The sequence below is a fragment of the Pholcus phalangioides genome, unplaced genomic scaffold (genome assembly GCF_987345545.1).
Source record: "Pholcus phalangioides strain wild (caught in Gottingen) unplaced genomic scaffold, Ppha-v1.0 ptg000030l_1, whole genome shotgun sequence".
Taxonomy (NCBI): Eukaryota; Metazoa; Arthropoda; class Arachnida; order Araneae; family Pholcidae; genus Pholcus; species Pholcus phalangioides.
The window spans coordinates 7,300,824-7,320,907 of NW_028301620.1; the positions used below are offsets into that span (position 1 = coordinate 7,300,824).

General features: G+C 37.7%; 1 protein-coding gene across 4 annotated transcripts in view; it reads right to left on the reverse strand.

The window, feature by feature from the left end:
• Positions 1–1,338: 1,338 nt before the first annotated feature.
• Positions 1,339–20,084, reverse strand: part of Epac (Exchange protein directly activated by cAMP) — a 139,659-nt gene continuing 120,913 nt past the window's right edge. For all 4 annotated transcript variants that reach the window (XM_089252760.1, XM_089252761.1, XM_089252762.1 and 1 more), the window contains 10 exons: positions 16,793–16,884; positions 16,434–16,570; positions 15,292–15,438; positions 14,104–14,201; positions 13,388–13,513; positions 12,409–12,587; positions 12,014–12,308; positions 9,394–9,448; positions 7,577–7,631; positions 1,339–1,722 (listed from right to left, as the gene is read on the reverse strand). In XM_089252760.1, coding sequence (XP_089108886.1) covers positions 1,650–1,722; positions 7,577–7,631; positions 9,394–9,448; positions 12,014–12,308; positions 12,409–12,587; positions 13,388–13,513; positions 14,104–14,201; positions 15,292–15,438; positions 16,434–16,570; positions 16,793–16,884 — 1,257 coding nt within the window. In that variant the 3' untranslated portion in view covers positions 1,339–1,649. The remainder of the gene's footprint in view (positions 1,723–7,576; positions 7,632–9,393; positions 9,449–12,013; positions 12,309–12,408; positions 12,588–13,387; positions 13,514–14,103; positions 14,202–15,291; positions 15,439–16,433; positions 16,571–16,792; positions 16,885–20,084) is intronic.

Genomic DNA, 20,084 nt, shown 5'->3' on the forward strand with positions numbered 1-20,084 from the left:
ATCAGAAAAGTAGCTGGAGTGTCAACTGGAAGACTAAAGCATCAGACAGAGCAAAATGGAAAAATTTAGAGGAGACCTTCGTCCAGGAGTGGATCGAAATTGGTTGTTGATGATGATATATGTCATTGACACCCTAAATTATTAATTACCCCATTAAAATTTTTGAGTAGAATAGTATGTATGAACATCATATAGGGAAAATATTGTCGTTTAAGAGCTCTGCGGTGTTACAAAAGAATGATGTACAGTTCATTTCGTTCACTTACAATTTGAAAGATGGCAGCACTGAAAATCAGACAACGCTCAAATTCAGACTTGGTTGTACACACTTTGTGCCAGAATAGGGTAACCATACGTCCTCCTTTTTTGTTTCTTCAAACGTCTTATGTTTTAGAAAGTTTTCCTTTTTGTCCTCCTTTTCAGGTTTACGGAATTATTTTCCTTTTTTTTCAGGGGAAATTTTTTTTCACCCAGAAACATTTTTCTCTCCATTGATATGAGTGTGTTTTTATGATGCTACCATCTACACCACTGGAGACATAGCCCTGCCTTCCTTATTTTACGTCTTGTGGCGTGAGGCGCTGGCCCCCCTGGTGGGACGGGTTTGGACGGTTTGGTGGTACGGATGTGGCCTTGGTATCTTTCGGTTTGACGGTTCGGAGTGAGATAAAATTTGGCTGAGAAAAAAGCCATCTATCTCACTCTAAACCGTCCCACCCGAGGGCCATTTCCTGAGGTTGAGGCTACTAATGCCTCTAGGGCGTTGAATAAGGAAGACAGGGCCATGTCTCCAGTGATGTAGATGGTAGCATGTTTGCCCAGTACGCAAGAGGGCCTGGGTTCGAGTCCCCGCGGAGACGTGATGACTTTTCTCTCCGAGTTCACCTAAGCTTAATATCCGGAAAATAACTGTTTCCTTGATATCTCGAGCTGAGAAAAAGCCATCTATCTCACTCTAAAAGACAAGGTTGTTGGTCCAACGTAAACCTCGGCATGCTCCAGGAAAAACAATAAAACTGAAAAGACGAGAAACAATTCGTTTTAAGGGAAGGGAGGCTAACCGTGTGTGTATGTGTGTTGATGCTTGTGGGTTTTTTGTTAGTATAGTGGCGTCATCTGTTTGGGAAATTGAGGAAGTGACGTTACTGAGAGTGTGCGCAGGTGTCTTCCTTTCTCAGTTTCTGAACCTGGTAAACCTATTCCAGACTCTGCCACGAAGCTGGACTGGAAGAGATCCCAGCAACGGGATAATTTCGGTGGAAGAGAGCCTTGGCGCGTTAATTTCGTTCCAATGAATACTAATGCAATTTCGTACAATAGGCAAAAAATGGATGAAAGGAAAAATAAAAAAAATTTAATGGTATGTACATGGTATGTACACTGGAATTTTTAACTTAAATTTTATGAACTTAGTATCACACATATAATCAGCTTTGGTCATGGGTTTTAGCGACTAGCACTGTGTTGCGTTTTGTTATAAATGAGTTCATCTTTTATCTTCTTCTGCATCTTCACTATTCTGATTGGTCCTGAGTTCAAAGGCACCACCAACAACATCCCATCATGCTCTACGTCACGCGGAGCGACGCGTGCGATTGGATATTCACCAGAATCTTTCTATTCTTCCTTTTTTTAAGTGTTAATTTCTCTCAAGGTCTTCTTGGTTCCAGGGCATCTGAAAGCATACCTAGTCTTTTCTGGTTGTCGATTACCCTCAGATTTCTATAAGGAAAAATGAAGAAATGTATTGACAACTGTAACATAATCTACATTAAATTATGTTTTGTCATCAATAGAGCCCGGATTATATGCACTAAAAATATGTAAATATGCACTTGAAAATGCCAAAATATGCATTAAATATCCTGAAAAAGTTGAAAATTTCTAAAATTGTACCAAAAAATGAGAAAATATTCATTAAAAAATCACCACACAAAAGAAGCAGATATGTTTTTAAATGCATATTTTCTATTTATTAGGGCATATACATTTACAAAAGAATATCCCCACACATGTATATACTGCGCATGCAAATAACTTCTTACATAGTTTTCATTTAGAAATTTTTTCATTTCTAGTTCGTTGTAGCTACCGAGTAATAAAAAAACTGCACAGTTGTGACGTATTTCTAAAAGTAGCGTTACGGTAAAACGGTTGATGTTTGGAAAATACAGTATATTGTGTAAACATCGCTATTAATTCACTAAATCCCACCTCAAGGGAAAAAAAAATCCCGATGTTATGAAAATATTACGAGCAATATTTAAGTGAAAAGTAAAAAAAAAAAGTGATTGAGCTTAAATAAACCTTTATAAATATACAATTATTCTGGAAATTCTCTGATTTCCAGAATAATTGATTCTCAAAATATGCATTTGCATATAATCCGGGCTCTGGTCATCATAAAGATTCAATGTGACTACAGCAGAGGGTGCACAATTTTTTTAGCACATGTGACGTACAATTTACATGAATTTTTTTAAATCAAGAATGGAGATCATTTTCATCACTTATAAATTAACATGTTTGACAATTTCTGGTGGCTTTAACTGGCAAATTTACTTGCGTTCGACATTTTTTATTCTGTGATCGACAAATTTACTTGCCTTAGACAATGTTTTTTTTTTTTTTACTGTAATTGGTAACTTTGCTAGCATTTGAGAATTTATTTCACAATAATTGGTGATATCTAGCATGGATCCCGATTTACTGTATTTTTATGAAGGAAATATGTTCAGCGTATTCCTTTATGGCACGGGTTTTCAACAAGTGTTACGGGGTACCCTGCGGTTCCGTGATAGTTTTTGGGGGTTCTACTCGATCAAACGCCACTGAACCCTTAAAAATCCCGTAACCCGGAAAGCTTTCAAAGAAAAAACTTTCTTGTTACTGATATTCGCGAAGCTGCTGTTTGAATTTTAACGAGATTGTGTCGTTTAAAAAAAATCTAGACCATTTGGATGACTAATCAATAGAGTGTGCAAGTGACCAAAACAGTATGCAACAGTGTTAGTGACCAGAAGAATGACGTGGTGAGAGAAGAAAACAGCGACCTAGAGGGTGTGAAAGAATGTGAACGACCTAAAGAATGACTGTCAAACGTTTTTCCATTCGTGTACTTCATTTTCCTCAATGCTTTTCCATAGCTCCCTAGAGCAATTTGACACAAAGAATGTCTTTGAAAAACCTTTGTCAGGACAGCTGTTATGTCAGGCGCCCCTGACGAAGGTTGTTGGCATGCAGTTTGAGAACCCCTGACTTAGATACAGAGGCATATTTACGGATGTCACTTAGCTAACTTGGAGGTTCGAGTCAGGTCCTGTTTGCTATAGATTTGGCAAAGATCGGCCTAAAATTGTAGATTCGTATAGAGAACATACTCACACACACAGGAAATCAATTATAAGCAGGGCGTCCTGTAAGTGCTAATGCGATCTTTATATCATCAACCGCCCGTCACCGAAGTATAGTTTCACTTTGAAAATTGCTCAAAAGGCAATAAAAAATTACCCTGTACCAGTTTTTGAGAGTGAAAACACAAAGTGTCACAAAATAAAATAATCTAAATTTTTATATGGTCCTCTTGTCCTGTAACTTCCAGTTAAAAAGTTGTTGCCCTGTATCTCCTGAGGCCAACAGAAAAAATTCTACGCATTTAAGTGCAATATTCGCTGAGATATTTGAATTCAAAAATCTGAGAAAAATTTTGAAAGAACAGAGAAAACTAACGGACAACCCTCTTTTCCAACTTTTTTCCGTTGTTTGAATTTCAATATCTTAGTTGCTATTGCTCTTGGAAACACGGATTTTTTTTTTTATTTGTTGGCTTCAGGAGAGACAGGGCAACAACTTTCTGATCGGAAGTTAAAGCGCAGCACAAAAATGTGGATCGCACAAAAATTTTTATATTTTTTATTTTGCAACAAACTGTATCTTCACTCTCAAAACTGGTACAGGGTAATTTTTGAACGCCTTTTGAGCATTTTTTAAATTGAAAATATACCTCCACGTATAGTTTCAGGGATGGCCGGCAAGTAATCCACAGGACCCAACCCGCAGGGTCCCCCCTCGCCTCCGACTTGCGTTAATCACACCCCCGGAAAACCCCGCCGGCACCTCGCCATCCAGTAAGAGTCCACCGAAAACATCCCGAGCCATCCGCCTTCATCACCCTACTCTGTCCCCATTCATCAGAGTTGAAGACATAAAAGCTGCATCACACTTACAGGACACCCTGTCCATAACACCTCGGACACCTCTGTTTTCCAGAAGAGTCACAAAAAGTCAAAAATCATCATGTTTGAGAAACCCATAAAATTATCTTTGAAATTGATGTCCCTTTTATCTGGAAGAATGTCGTATCTGAACTTAACAAGGACAATGTCACATCTAAAAAAAAGGGATGTTGTAAACCTTTAAATGTATCTGAAATAAGAAATAAATTGATAATGAACTGCTTATTTGAAAGTATTTAGTCAAACAATAAAAGAAATGAACAGTTTTGTTTGTAAATAAATAAAAAAAGATATATAAGCTTGTTATTAAAATGATATATAAGCTAATGATATATACCTTCAAACAAAATTTTTAAATCTTTTTTTCTCATAACGTTCATTTTTGAAATGTGTCAGTGTTCTCGAAAACCGATATATAAGTTACATTTTCACTTGCAGTTCCCATTATTTTCCACGACTGGCAGCAATTTCAGCGATAGTTGACAACTTTACTTGACTTTGACATTTTTTTTCGGCTGTATTGACAACTTTACTTGAATTTGACAATTTTTTTGACTGTATTGACAATTTTACTCGACTTTGACATTTTTTTTCGACTGTATTGACAACTTTACTCGAATTTGACAATTTTTTTCAGCTGTATTGACACTTTACTTGAATTCAACGATTTTTTTGTCTGTATTGACAACTTTACTCGACTTTGACAATTTGTTTCGGCTGTATTGACAAATCTACTTGAATTTGACAATTTTTTTGGCTGTATTGACTACTTTAGTCGATTTTGACAATTTTTTTCGGCTGTATTGACAACTTTACTTGAATTTGACAATTTTTTTGACTATTGACAATTTTACTCGACTTTGACATTTTTTGGCTGTATTGACAATTTTACTAGCATTTGACAATTTTTGGATGAAATTGGATTTTATTTGCATTTGACTTTTTTTTTGGCTATAATTGGTTAATTTGTTTTTATTTGACAATTTTTTCACCGTAATTGGCAACTTTACTTGCATTTGAAAACTTTTCAGCGATAATTGAAGATATCCCACATGGATCCCGTATTATTATGAAGGAAATCTGGTCAACTTGGGTATTTATCAAGTTACCGGAAAAAAGCTTCGCGGGTCGCATTCAACCCGCGGGCAAGAGATTGTGTACGCCATGGCTTAAAAGAAAAAAAAAAGATATAATTTATATAATCTTTTTGATTTGTTTACGAGACAGGTTCTTTATTTTTCCGCTGGAGGCGCTACCTGCCAAGTATTTTTTCCCCTATTGTCACCATTGTTACTTAGCGACCGTGTTGGTAAATAAACATCATTCAACAACAATGCTTTCTCGATGGCCTTAAGCAAGGCCAGCTTCCAACAATGCTTAGATATGACATTGAAATGACTTTGTTTACATTATAACAATAGTTTTCGAAATTTCTCCACGAACAACAATTGCTTTTCCCAAAACAATGCAATTTTCGAAACAATATAGAGTTTTGAGACAGAAAATATGTGCAGGGCGATTATTAAAAATTGAATATCATCTTTAGAACGGACAGAGACAGAGTAAAGATTAAACGGGATAAACAAAATATGTTTTATCAGACACCATCTTAACTCCCTCTAGCGATAAATTTAAGAACTTTTTTATAGTTGATTTCAATTCTACAAAGCCAGAAAAAATCGTGTGCAAGGAAAATTCCAATTACAGTTATTTAGAAAGATACTTCATTTAAACTTCCCATACCGGACACTCCTCGTTAGCAGTTACCTCCCGTTAACGGGCCTCAATATATTTTACCACCAAAAAATTCTCCCTTAGTGGACAAAATATTTGTTCTCAAGCGTGCTTAAGGACTGTCTGAAAATTCGAGGGACATCATAGATCTTCTGCGAGGTGGTACTTTAAACAGAGGCAAATTTGGGGAGGCGGTCATGCTACATCTTATAAAGCAGGGGTGCACACAAGGCCGTAGAGGGGGGGGGGGTCTGCCCCCCGAAATGTGAGAAAATGACAAAAAAAAAGCGAAAAAGATGGCCAAATCTATTGTTCTATCACTTTGGTCCCTCCCGAAATGAAAGTGGTCCCTCCCCGAACGAAATTTCTGGCAACGGGCCTGAGCGCACATCCTTTGGAGTCCGCGGGCGAGATATACGGTAATTCTGTCGCTCGCGGTCCAAAAACTTGTATCTAATGCAGGAGGTATCCAACGTAAGGTTGCTCGCGGAACCTTTGATAGTTATAAGGCTGTTTCACGAATATTTGAATATTTATTCAAAAAAGAAATGCCCTTAATGTCGTCTCAAAAGCATCATAGCCCCAGGGCAAAATAAAAAAAAGGCTTAGGCACACCTCTAATAAAACATATTTATTGTTCATAAATCATTGTGCCAGATCTTATCGAAGCCCCTATGCAATGAATGAGATTCCCGCATGGCCCTCACGAAGGAAAGGGGTTGACAGGGCTCCAGCCAGCAACTCCTAGAGATAGAAGGCCGCCGCACGCTGCTCTTGACGTCAGAAAGTAGTCTATTTCCCCTCAGAATATTCATGGAATGAATTCCCTGCTCGTGCCAGTATGATCGTTGTGCGGAAAAGAAATGATTGGGCTTAGAATCGGCAATTTCTATGACGATGAGTATGTGTGTGTGTTTAATGTGAATGACAAAGTGAGAAACCTACTGAGTGACCTAAAAAATAAGTGAGTACCCTACTGAGCAAGTTAGTGACCCACGGAGTAAATGAGCGACCTTGAGATCATGTGAATGACCAGCCTACTGAGAATGTGATCGAGTGACATTGTGAGTGAATGACATGGTAAATGAATGACCTAGGGAGTAAGTGAGTGACCTAATGAGTGAGTGATATAATGAGCGATCTTGTGAGTGACAGGGGGAGAACGACCCAGTGAGTGAGTGACAGAATGAGCTACCCAGTGATTAACTGAGTGAGCGAGCTAACTTTAGTGACAAGTGCCATATAGTGGTAAGATGCTCGTCTTCCCGTATGAAGGTTATCGTCATGGTTGACGGCTTCGAATCCGGCCAAAGAACATTAGAATCAAGTTCTTTACCTACCGATAGGTGACACCTTCATTTCCCACCCAACTCCACTGACCATGTAACTGGTCTGTACGGCGATATATGACCGGAATTGGTGAGTGGTAATAAAGTAGCTTTAGTGACAGGCTGGTTTGGCTCACTCGATCGTTCATTCATTCATGTCAAACTGGGGTAGGCAAATTTTCCTAGCGGTGAATTGCTTTCAATGAATTTTCCGGACGCATGGTCCATTTATAAATAAGAGTCAAATGCGATATTAAATCTAAGTATATATAAAGTTACCTGATATAATTTCTGATTTCCTGTTGAGGCTTGTTACCTGGTGGCGTTTCGAGATCTAAAGGGGAGAGAGAGATACATATTAATTTAACACATCAAATCTCCACAAATGCATTAAATGGTACATAATAAGTCGCATCTGTGTTTTGATGGTTTCAATCAAAGAAAACTTAAGGTTTTTTTCACATAATGACAACAAAGGCAGTAAGTTCTTATCTAGTGCTCTTAAACAAAATGAAATGACAAAATACAGGGTATCCCATAAATTCGCAAATAGTTCAAAAATTCGTAAAAATTGAAGGAATTAATAGATTTGAATGGGTTCTGCGAAAAATTCATTCTCACGAAGAGGATTTTTTTTTTTTGATTGAGAGAAAATTCTAATTTTCCTCGACAGATGGCGTTGCAAGAAAGCAAATCAGAGAATTCCTTCAGGGAACCTTTCTTCAATCTCCTCTGTGTCCGAAACGTTCGTTCGGTGACTAATTTGTGCCTAAGGTGAAACAACTTCTCCAATGTCACCATCACAATGAAAACTTTATGTAATCGTTAGTGAAAGGAAAATTCAGAAATTAATCGTACTGATTAATCGTACTAATGAATTATAATTCATTTAATCGTACACCCTGAATTTTATTGGACTCTGATTTGCGTATTTCCAATGATTTGCTTTCGTATAGTGCTCTCTATCAACGCAATTCGAACTAATTTTTTTTTCTCAACCACAAAAGTCCCCCCTTCGTAAGAATAACTTTCAAACCGCATTCAAATATACCAATTCCTTAAATTTTTTTATGAATTTTTAAACTATTTAGGAATATATGGGGACACTGTGCGCACCCGTTTTAAACTGTGGGGAACTGGTTTAGTCATCATTCGAACACTTAGATTTTTATCCACAGTCTTCCTAAATCCGATCGTGAGCTATTTTTTTAGCCAGAAACTGTATCGTGTGGCTTGGTGTGGGTGGTTTGCTGGTCTTGGATGTGTCGTTGGATTTTTCCACCGTGGCCCACGTCTCCCGAGACGGACCAGCTTATATACCCTAGGGGGACAGAGCGGGGGTCATGGTTGGTCTGGTGGGCCGTTCAAGCCGTACATCAGCAGATTCAAACCATCTCTGACCCATTCCGCCTCGTCAGTAAAATTCTCTAAAACTCTGATCACCCTCCCCACCTTGTCAGCAAAATTTTGTCAGCTCTGCTTCCTAACGCATATTGGGATCAGAGATGTTAGCGGGAAAGCGGGAGTGGTGGCACGAGTCCCCCCCCCCCTCCCCCAAACGATCAAAAATTTACTTTTTTTGATGCGAAAATTTTTTTTTTTTTAAATTTCGAAGAAAATAGCTCTTTGTTATTATAATCAATTTGTGTTAATTTCATTGCTCTATTTGGAGGCTAAAAAAGAACTCAATATATTTCTCTTCAAAAAATTCATCGTGACATAAGCCAGCCATCTTCAACCTGTGTTTGCGAGCACCATGAAGGATCATTTAGAGATCACTAAAGTGGCTCCCGTAGAGGAATTATCAACATGGAGAATGTTAGTTCAGGTGTCCATAAACTAGGGAAAGGTTTTTCTTGTTTTTGGCACACCGAGTAAGAATATTTCATATTTTTATAAAGGGTAGTTGATGACGTAAGCATCATTCAATCCCCCCCTCCATCGATGCCGACGTAATACCTGAATGACCCCTACGTAATAAATAGTATAATTATTGAGTTTGATGCTTGTGAAGCTCAAACTGTAAAAAAACATGATTAGATATTTATGAAAGAAATGAAAATAATAATAAAATAATAATATGTAATGTCACCGACCCATTGGTTGACTTCTGCAATGCCTTATTGTCCGTAGGGTCTGTGCAATCATATGCTGGAAGAAAGTGTCGTAAAATATGTCAGATTTTATGACTAGATAACATCATTTGTTGAAATCGACAAATTTTATTCATACAGTATTTTATGAAGTAGAAATATTACCAAAAGCATAAAAATGTAGAAGTTTTTAAAAAAAATCATAAATGACACTTAGGCCGGTATTACGCTATAAATGTTTGATAAAATCCCTTTTTTATAAAACTTAAAATATCCAACCAATGAAGCTCATACGTTACATTCTATCAAATGCAACCGATAAGCTTATCGGTTGAATTTTTCAAGTTTTATAAAAGGACTTTTAGAAAACTTTTATAGTGTAATACCGGCCTTACAGAGGCGGATTTATGGTTTTGCCGCCCGTGGGCTACATGGATTTCGCTTCCCTTCTTCTCCCATTCCGGTCTAATTTTCATGACTACACTTTCCAGGATTTCGCCACCCTACGCTATAACTCGCTGATCCCTTCCCCACTCTTTCGGTCACTCCCATGCTCACACACGCACAAAATCATTCTTTGGTCATTCATATGCTTGCACACTCTTTTGGTCACTCGCATGCTGGAACACTGTTTTGGAAACTCACATACATGCACACGCTCCAAGTCAGTCATTGTGATACTCTTTTGATAACTGCACATTTACATAATTTGCACATTTACACATGCTCTAGATCACTCTTTTGTTCATTCGCAAACTTGCACACGTTTTAGATCCCTCACTGACATGATCCTTGCTCTTTTGGTCATTCACATGCTTGCACAAGCACCAAGTCATTCTTTTGCTCACTCACGAAATTGCAAACTCTCTAGGTCATTCACTGATCTAGTCCCTTACTGTCTCGCTGAGGTGGATTTAACTAAGAAGTAACAAGGGAGGTGACCTCTTTCTACATATACACCGCCACCTGGTGGCCCCGATGTCATTTGCGAACTATTAGCAGAATATTGCCGTCGTCCATCTAACGGAGCCACTCAGTATATACACACGCCCCAAGGAGGGAATATTTTGCCTTCACAGTTGGTAGAGCTTTCGTCTAGCAAACGAAAGACCGGGATTCGAGTCCCTATGAGGGCAGACGTGAATTTTCGTTTCCTAAAACATCGATATCTCTTCATGCTGTCAGTTTTCCGAATATACAGGGTGTCCCGTAAGTGCGAATGCGGCTTTTATCTCACCATTCGTCCGTCGTGGAGGTATAGGTTCCAATTTGAAAAATATGCCCGAAAAGTTCGAAATTCATTACAAAAATTACTCTGTACGAGTTTTGAGATTGAAAGTACAGTGCGTAACAAAATAACAAAATCGAAATTTCGAAGTCCACAAACTTCCTATTAGAGATTTCTTGCCCTGTATCTCCAGTAGTAAAAGGTCCATGTTTCTAAGTGCAATATTCGCTAAGATATTTGAATTTGAAAATCAGAAAAAAGTTATGAAAGAACAGAAAAAACTGACAGAAAACACTCCTTTCCCTCATTTACGATGCCTTTTCCCCTCAACTTTTCCCCAATTTTAAATTCAAATATTTCAGCGAATGTTACACTTGGAAACTTGTATTTCCCCCCGCCCTCTGTTGGCATCAGGTGAGACAGGGCAACAACTTTCCAATTGGAAGTTAAAGAACGGGGTAAAGGGACCGTATAAAAATATCGATTTTTTTTATTTTTTTTACTCACTGTATTTTCACTCTGAAAACTGGTGCAGGTTAATTTTTGAACACCCTTTGAGCATTTTTTTTTCAACTGAAACTATGCCTCTAAGACGGACGGTTGATGATGAGATAAAGGCCGTATTAGCATTTACAGCAGTGATTCCCAACGTGGGCGTTAACGTCCCCTGGGGGGGGGGGCGATGGAATGTTCCAGGGGGCGGTAGAAGCTACGGATATAACATAGGATCCTATGGGCTAGATTGCGTTGGGGGGCGATGGAAGAAAAAAATTTCTGAAGAAGAGGCGATGGGACAAAAATGGTTGGGAAATTATGATTTACAGGGTACTTTGTATGTCTATATCTCTACCTTTAGTGATTCAAACTATAGTAAGAAAAACCTCTAATGCAAACCTCAAGGTAAAAAAAAAAGGAAGCAAACAGAGCATTTTAACAAATTAGCGAAATCACAGCCGCACATGCTTTGCAACAAACATCGAATTGCCGTCGTTAATTGGGACATCTACCAGCAAATATTCAAATGCAAAGAATATGACCCCACCCAGTGCCGTCTTAACACATGGGCCCACCCGGGCATGGCTCGGGGACCTCAAGAGAAGAGGGGCCTCACGAAAAACGAAAACCGGTTGAAATATTCGAAAATTGGCAACGCAGGGTCTCAGAAAAATCACTTGGCCCGGGAGCCCACGAAACCCTTAAGACAGCCCTGACCCGACCTTATGTGCAAAGGCGATTCTGAATTTTTACATTCAAACTGACTGCAGTGATGAACACGTAAAGAACCTTTTGCGGTTTTGCAAAGTTACGCATTTAAGGGTTAAAATATTAAAAAAAATAAAACAGAGGGCAAATGACCTCTTTACGCCAATATGACTGGAATGCGTTTGGCCTTACCATTTTCTCAAAATTCACAAGGCCTTCCATGTAGGTTTTGTTGCCCTCGTGCGAGAAGGTCATGTCCTTCAGGAGCAAGGGCATGAAGGGGATGATCGGGGGCACCATCTTCGCCACAGACAGCCTGTAACTCCGATGGTTTCGAGATGGATCGATCATTGCCTCGAATTCTTGGTATGTTCTCTTTACTTTGCTTGGTAGCCTGTCCCAGGTCTGCGTCAGTCTACTCACGGCCACATTGCTCAGTCCCATCACGATGGCGAAGAAGCTATTCATGTTCTGGTACTCCATACAACTGGAAAATGACGAAAGAAACAAATCAAATTGAATCAGGTGGAAATATTTCAAGAGCTGTCCGTCATGCAGAATATAAAGATTGAGTAAATATTAATTACTGAGCAGCGATCTTGATGAACTTCCTCAAAAGTTGAACCCTTCTGCTGAGATTTGTTGCTAGCACCATTTCCGTAACAACCCAATATTGAACTTCATTGAACCGACGAAGGAAGACATCGAGATTTGACATGATTTTTCGGAACTGGTGTCTTCCAAATACTTGGTATATCAATTCGTACTGTAAATAAAAACAAGGAATACACAATTTAGTGATTTTCCATAAAATAGTCATTTTTTATGGGAAAAATTATATACGGATATTGTTATGCCAGGGGTTCCCAGTGACCCAAAAAGTTAGGAGAATGAAAAATTTTCAGGGAAAATATGCAAATATTTGGCAAAAGTCAGGAAAATATGCGAATATTTGGCAAAAGTCAGGAAAATATGCGGACATTTGGCAAAAGTCAGGAAAATATGCAAATATTTGATAAAAATCAGGGAAAACCTCTGTGAAGAGACGGGATCTGAAACTCGGAAAACAAAACTGGGAAGATTTCGAATTATCGTATTTTAACGTGTATAAGGAACCCCATACTTTTGCCATAAATTGGGTTCCAAAAAATAAGGGGAAGGATTCTCATACGTGAATATAGTATTATGAGCATATCTTTTTCAACTTTTTTCAAAATTTTAAGCCCAAAAAAACAGGAGTTTTTTATACACGAGGTTTCCTCATACACGTTAAAATACGGTATATGTATTTCTTTCTTCTGGAGTTTTTATTAGAGAAAGTCAGGGAAATTTTTCAGTTTTGGTCAGGGAGAAGTCAGTAAAATGATCAAACGGATTTTGCTGGGAACCCTGCATGCGGTATTTTTATAAAGCAATTTTTAGTAATGCAATTTTAAAACATTTCCTACAGGGTAAACAAAATTATCTGAAGCGAACCAATTATATACAAAAGCGAAATTAACTATTGTAACTGTAGCTATAGAACAGAATAATGCTTTTATTTCACCAGTAATAGGAAACACTAACCTCATGGACACACATAAAAAGCTCCCATTCATACAAAGTCATATTGCATGCAATATCCATAGAGTTTAAATTCTCAAGGATGATGCTTGTTCCTTCCGAAGGACCAGCTTGTTCTGGAAGAGGTATCTAAACGATAAAAAAAGGTAATTAAGCCATCTAATATGCTCGAATATTATATAAGATATGTGCTTGATCCAATATAGTTGATTAAAATTTGAAATTCTGGCAAAATGATCGGAAATTGAAGAATGTATTGTTTTCACAGAAGGTTTTGTAAACGTTGTTATGCGGAGAAAAATCACAATTACTTCCCTGTTGGGCGCGACACAATAAATAGCTAAAAACTAATTTTTTTAGCCAAGATGATGCAAGGGGTATATCCATCTACCCATATAAAGTTTTACAGAATTTTATCCCTTAATTTTATGTAATAAATCACACTTTCACCCCCGGTGGCACTTTCTCCTGGAAGTCATCTTAAATTACCCCGCGAGAGTTCAACTTCAAGAGTTACCCTCTGATGAAAGAAAGCCCCAAAGTTCATATCCACCATATTTCTATAACTCACAACTTACACAATACTTCAAATAAACTCCCTGAGTTTATAAGAAAAAATTCCTACAGTGAGAAAAAGCAACCTTTACATTTGTGGCACCAGGGTCTGAAACGGATACAAAGAGTAAAAAAGCAAAGTATTTCATTATGTATATCCTTACTAGGATTTCTATTTGATTGGCAAATGCGAGGAAAATCCTTCCATTGACACTAAGTCCAGTTGGCACGCTCACTTCAGCATCTTTGAAAAGAACCCTTTCTGAAAATATAATGCAACGAGACTATTCATTACAGGATTTCGGGGACATGAAATAATGCACACGGCATGACAGACACATTATATTTACTAGAGCTCGGATTATACACACTAAAAAAGCGGCAAAATGTGCACTAAAAACGCTTAAACAAGTGCTACAAAAGCTGAAATACGCACTAAAAATTAAGATGTCTTCATTAAAAAAGGCAGAGAAATGACACGCAATCAAAAATATGTACACAAATGGAAATAAATTCATTTAATAATGCTAATAAAGCCTGAGAGCGGAAAATAAAAAAAAATATACTCAATAATGAAAAAAATATTCATTTAAAAGAGCCAAAAAATATTCATTTGAAAGAGCCAAAAAATATTCATTTGAAAGAGCCAAAAAATGAAAAAGTTCATAAAAATTGTTAAAATATGCATTTAAGAATGCTAAAATATGCTAAAAACATATTCTCTAAAAAATTTTCAATGTGCTCCATGGAAATTTTGTAAAATGTATGTCGTTAAATTAAAAAAAAATCATTCAAAAACGCCGAAGCTCTCCTAAAAACGGATAAATATGCGTGAAAAAAATGGGGGGGGGGAACGTGTTTTTTTGAAAATGCAGAAATTTGGCCTAAAAATGAGAGCTATCTACAAAATATTGCAGAAAAATGAAAAATATGCATAGAAATTTAAAAAAAGAAAGAGATTGACGATGATAAAAAATGAGACTGCTGATGAAAAAATTAGATATGCTGAAAAACGAGCAAGAGTATGCGTAAAAAAATATGCGGAAAAAATGGGGGAAAAAAATGTGCCTCAAAATAAAAAAAATTGTGAAATATTTTCTTGATAAAATTAAAGAAATTTGATAAAATTTGAAGAATAAAAAGATAAAAAATAATCTTGAAAACCACATTAGCATAATGCGAAATAATATAAAAAGTGATAGAAATATGCGATTGACGATGATTGTTATAAAAAATTTCGGTGATTTTATGCATTTGTATGCAGTAAGTATAAAAAGTACTAAAATATGCAATTGCATATGCATGCTTATGCATTTGCATATTATCTAGGCTCTAATAATTACAGTGCATACCACCAGTGGATTTCACTTCAAGCAGCACAAGATCGCCTTTCATGCTGAGTTTTTCAGCTGCTCCTCTTTTGATGACTTCTGCTGTTGCACCCACTGATGTTTTGAGGGTCGTATAAGTGTGATCCGCACAGTATACACGGAAAACGACTGTAAAACAAACAGTATTTTTTAATAGACAGTCAATTATTACAACTTATAGATTCATAGTAATTGATATTTTATCATTAAAAATCTTAGCGCTGTCAGTGGTTATGACCAGTGTTCCTCAACCTTTTGACACCTGCGGACCGGTGAAAACAGTTGAACAATTTTGTGGACAGACTGGTGGGAGAGAAAGCGTTACGGAAAAGTAGCAAGGTTGAACATGTCGGGATTCGAACCCGGGTCATTGGGATGAGACCCAGATGCCCTCACCACTGGACTACACGGCACGTCTTCAAACTGAGTTTAGGAAGAGATAATTTGCAAATCAGAAAAAAGATAAATGGGAAAATTTGCGGTCCGGTGGAAATGATAGAAACAATTTTCAGAACAGCAAGAAATGAATGAATAGGGAAAAACAGGACCGGCAAAAAAAATGAATGAATAGGAAAAAATAATTGGTGAACCGGTGGCAATGAGAGAAATAATTTGCAGAACAGCAAGGAATGTGAATGAATAGGGAAAAATAATTTGCGGACCGGTAAAAAAATGTGAAAAATAATTTGTGCAGAACAGCAAGAAATGAATGAATAGTAAAAATATAGGGAAAACTAATTTGTGGTCCTGTAGAAGATGGATGAATTGAACGAATAATTTGCTGACCGGCAAAAAATGTATGAATGAGAGAAATAATTTGTGGACCACAAAATAGAAATGAATAGGAAAAATAATTCGCCGACCGCAGAACATACATAAGTCCCGGAATAACTTGCGGACCGGCAGAAGATAAATAAAAAATAAAATAATTTGTAGACCCGCTGACGGAACAAACAAGTAAAAACGAAAACAAAGAGACCATTTTATTTCTTGAATCTGAAATTATGAAGCGACTGCACAGATCAGGCGAAATTTTTTGCAGACCGGCACCGGTCCGCGGACCAGCGGTTGGAGAGCACTGATTATGACGAAACTGCAAGAGGGTAGATGAATGCTTAACTTACTTTCGTCAGGGCCTCGAATGAATCGCCTGAAGCCCATTCGATCTTCCTGCGACTCGCTAAGTGTCAACTGGCGAATCTGGCCATACGGCCCAACTTTCCATTTCTGAGGAGGACCACTCTTCAGCGTGTAATCATACCTGCAACAAATAGAGATCGAATCTGATTAGACTAGGCTCCAAACATCTCAACAGCTTGAGTTTTGGTCAACATTGCATTTGGTTAATGATAAGATTTTGGAGCGAAATAGAAAAATCAAGATATTTTGCCCATTGGTCGTTTCAAACTTGATTCACTCCCCCTAAGTCTAAAGATTGTAAAGACTAAGATATTCATTACATACCTCCAAAAATTCCACTCACCTCTGTTTTGCTTCATTCAATTTTGAAATGGATATGAAATCATCTCCTATGTCGTATTTTTGGCTGTCACTTTGCACCGCTTCCCAAAGCTCCTGCGATAAAAATAATTTGAAACATGTAGAACGTGAAATTTAATTTGATCACGTGATCTCTCAAAATCCACATCTCTCATTTAACTTTGGAAGTACTCATTTTTAACTACGGTGCACAACTTTCTTTTATGAACCTACATGGCAAATACATACTCAGAAAAAAAAAAACCCCCATTATACCAATTTTTTTGGTATTTAAGAAAGTTAAATCTTTTAGTGCCATTTCAGTACAAAATATGGCTATACAGTAGAACCTCGATTATCCGAACACATCGGGATCGAAAGGTGTTCGGAAAAGTGAAAATTTCGGAAAATCGTTTTCGAAGTTAATTCGATAAAGCAAAGAAATAAATTGAATTTAAGATGAGTTCGTCATAGACGAAAAAAAACAGCTAAATCTGTTCCTATTCACGCGTTTGTTTGCTTGTCATTCGTTTATAACTACATACACTGTACCCGGATCTGCCCCCTACTTACACATCTATAGCTCACAAGTAGAGTATGTACAATTGTTTGGAAGCGAATTATTACAATAGAGCGAAGCGATCGAGTTGGGAGAAAAGAGGATTCAAGTTCCAAGAAAATACAACGGTTGGGCATCATTGACTATAGAAAACTGAAAATGAGTTGGGTTGAAAGGGTGTTCGGTTGACCGAGATCATCGGAAAATTGATGTTCGGATAAACGAGGTTCTACTGTACAAACATGGGAATAACGTCTCAATCTAAAGCCCCTGTGATAAAAAAAAAATGTTTAAACATGTAGAATGTGAAATTTAACTTCATCATGTGACCTCAAAATTCACATCATTGAACTTTATACCGAGATTTTAGTTCCACGCTTAACTTAGTAGGGTCGGCACTCGTTTTTACGAACCCGCCCGAACGTGGACAAATAGTTCGCGAATAGTTCGGAAAAATAGTTTTTTTTGGTATCTGAGAAAGTTGAATCTTTTAGTGCCATTTTAGTACAAAATACAAGTACAATACATGCTTGGTTTATCTCGAACGAGTTGATTCCTTGTCGGGGTCTTTTTTGAGAGCTGCTGAAATTTTACTCTCCGTAGGACAAGAAAAATAATTCCACGTTTCAAGTGCAATATTTGCTAAGATGTTCGAATTCAAATCGGAGGGAAATTGGAAGAGAACAAACAGCATAAACGAGAGGATAAAAGCATTGTCCGTTAGTTTATGCTGTTCTCTAACAATTTTCCTCCGATTTTTGAATTCAAATATCTCGGTGAATATTGCAATTGTAAACGCGGAATTTTTTTTATTGGCCTCAAGAGAAGCACTCGCAACAACTTTCTAATTATGTTTTTGAGGACAGCGTGGCCAAATGCAAGTTTCTTTTTCCATTTTAACAACTGTACAACCCCCTCGCATCCCCTTCAATGACGTATCTTAGGTCTATACGTTATTTGGATACTTTTTCTAACTGGAAGTATGCATCTAGGACCAATTGTTCGCCAGCAGAATACGGCAAGGGGAATTATGGAATCGCCCTGTGTATGCAGTGGTTGTATCGGAGAAAAATCGATAAATATATATCGCACGAGGGAACTTAGACAGTGAGAGAGACACGACCGCTGACCGCCCAGGGACACTGTCGCTCTCTCCCAAATGGATGGACGGTGTCCGAAAGCAAAAAAGCGGGAATTTAGACAGTGAGAGCAGAAGTGCAGGGAAAACAATCTCTTTGAAGATAAAGGTACATGCGCTGAGTTCGAACCCATATTCATGCAAATAGTGGTCATTTCCATGATTTCATACCATGTGTCACAAAATTTAAGCTCATTCCAAATTTTGCCCGAAAATATTTCTCACAACGTGTATGATGATTGCATTAACATTTTTGGTGAAATCTATTGGCAGGCCTGTCATTTCAACTTTTCCCGGGGGGGGGGGAGGGGGAAGAAAAGAACATATACTTAATACACGCATATATGTTACTGCCAAAGCCCGAAGTTGGCCTGCACAGTGTTGACCAAGCTAATGTCCGAAATTCGGGCTTTCGACTGGCTTTAGCCGGCTCCATATATCGATCCCTATGATTCGGGGTTATCGCCGCATCCACGTATTTTTGTGTGATAATTATGACCATTTATAATTAGCTATGACAACCCTAACAATCAAAGGAATCTATGTATATATATATATATATATCTTAGCGATACATATATATATATATAGAGATGCATAGAAATCGACATATAGGGGCCGGTCAAAGACAGGCGAAAGTCTGAATTTCGGACTTTGGCCGGGCTTTCGCAGTAACATACACAAGGTGTCCTGTTAGCAGCCTTTATATCATCAACCAACCGTCGTAGAGTTATGATTCCAATTCAAAAAATGCTCAAAAGGCGTTCAAAAATTACTTTGTACCAGTTTTGAGAGTGAAGTTAGCGTGCCACAAAATAAAGAAAACTAAATTTTTATACGGTCCCCCGCCCCTTGTCTCTAACTTCAAGAAAGTTTTTGCTCTCTATCTCCTGAGGCCAACAGAGAAAATATCATGTTTCTTTTCAATATTCGCTAAGATTTTTAAACTCAAATATCGGAGAAAAGTTATGAAAGAACAGCAAAAACTAACGGACACACACAACACCCCTTTCCCAAATTTTTTCGATTTTTTAATTCCGCGAATATCTCAGCAAATATTGCACTTAAAAAATTTTGGATTTTTTTTTTTTGCCACACACTGTATTTTCAATCTCAAAATTGGCGCAGGGTAATTTTTGAATGGCATTTGAGCATTTTTTAACAGAAACTGTATTTCTACGACAGACGGTTGATGAGATAAAGACCGCATTAGCACTGATAGGACACCCTGTATACATATATTTCACCTTGTTTGTTCATTTCTATTGTATTTTTAAAGCGGGGAAAGGGGAAAGATTCCCCCCCCCCAAATACGGGCCCGTCTAATGGCGTTTTAGGACACGTGTGTGGCTAAGAACGACGTTAAGTCCTTTCAGTTGAAAAAAATATGTCTATACTTAAGTGCACACACGGGATCTCAGCTCAGTGGTTATTTGCATATGTTACTGCCAAAGCCAGAAATTGGTCAATTCGCGACGGGGCCGGCCACTTCGCAAATTTTCCAATTTCGTTAAATATTGATTAGGCCTGTTCGTTCAGCAAATCGAGCTTTGGTCTTCGCGAAATGGTCGGTCAAAGTCCGAATCATTCCTGTAATTC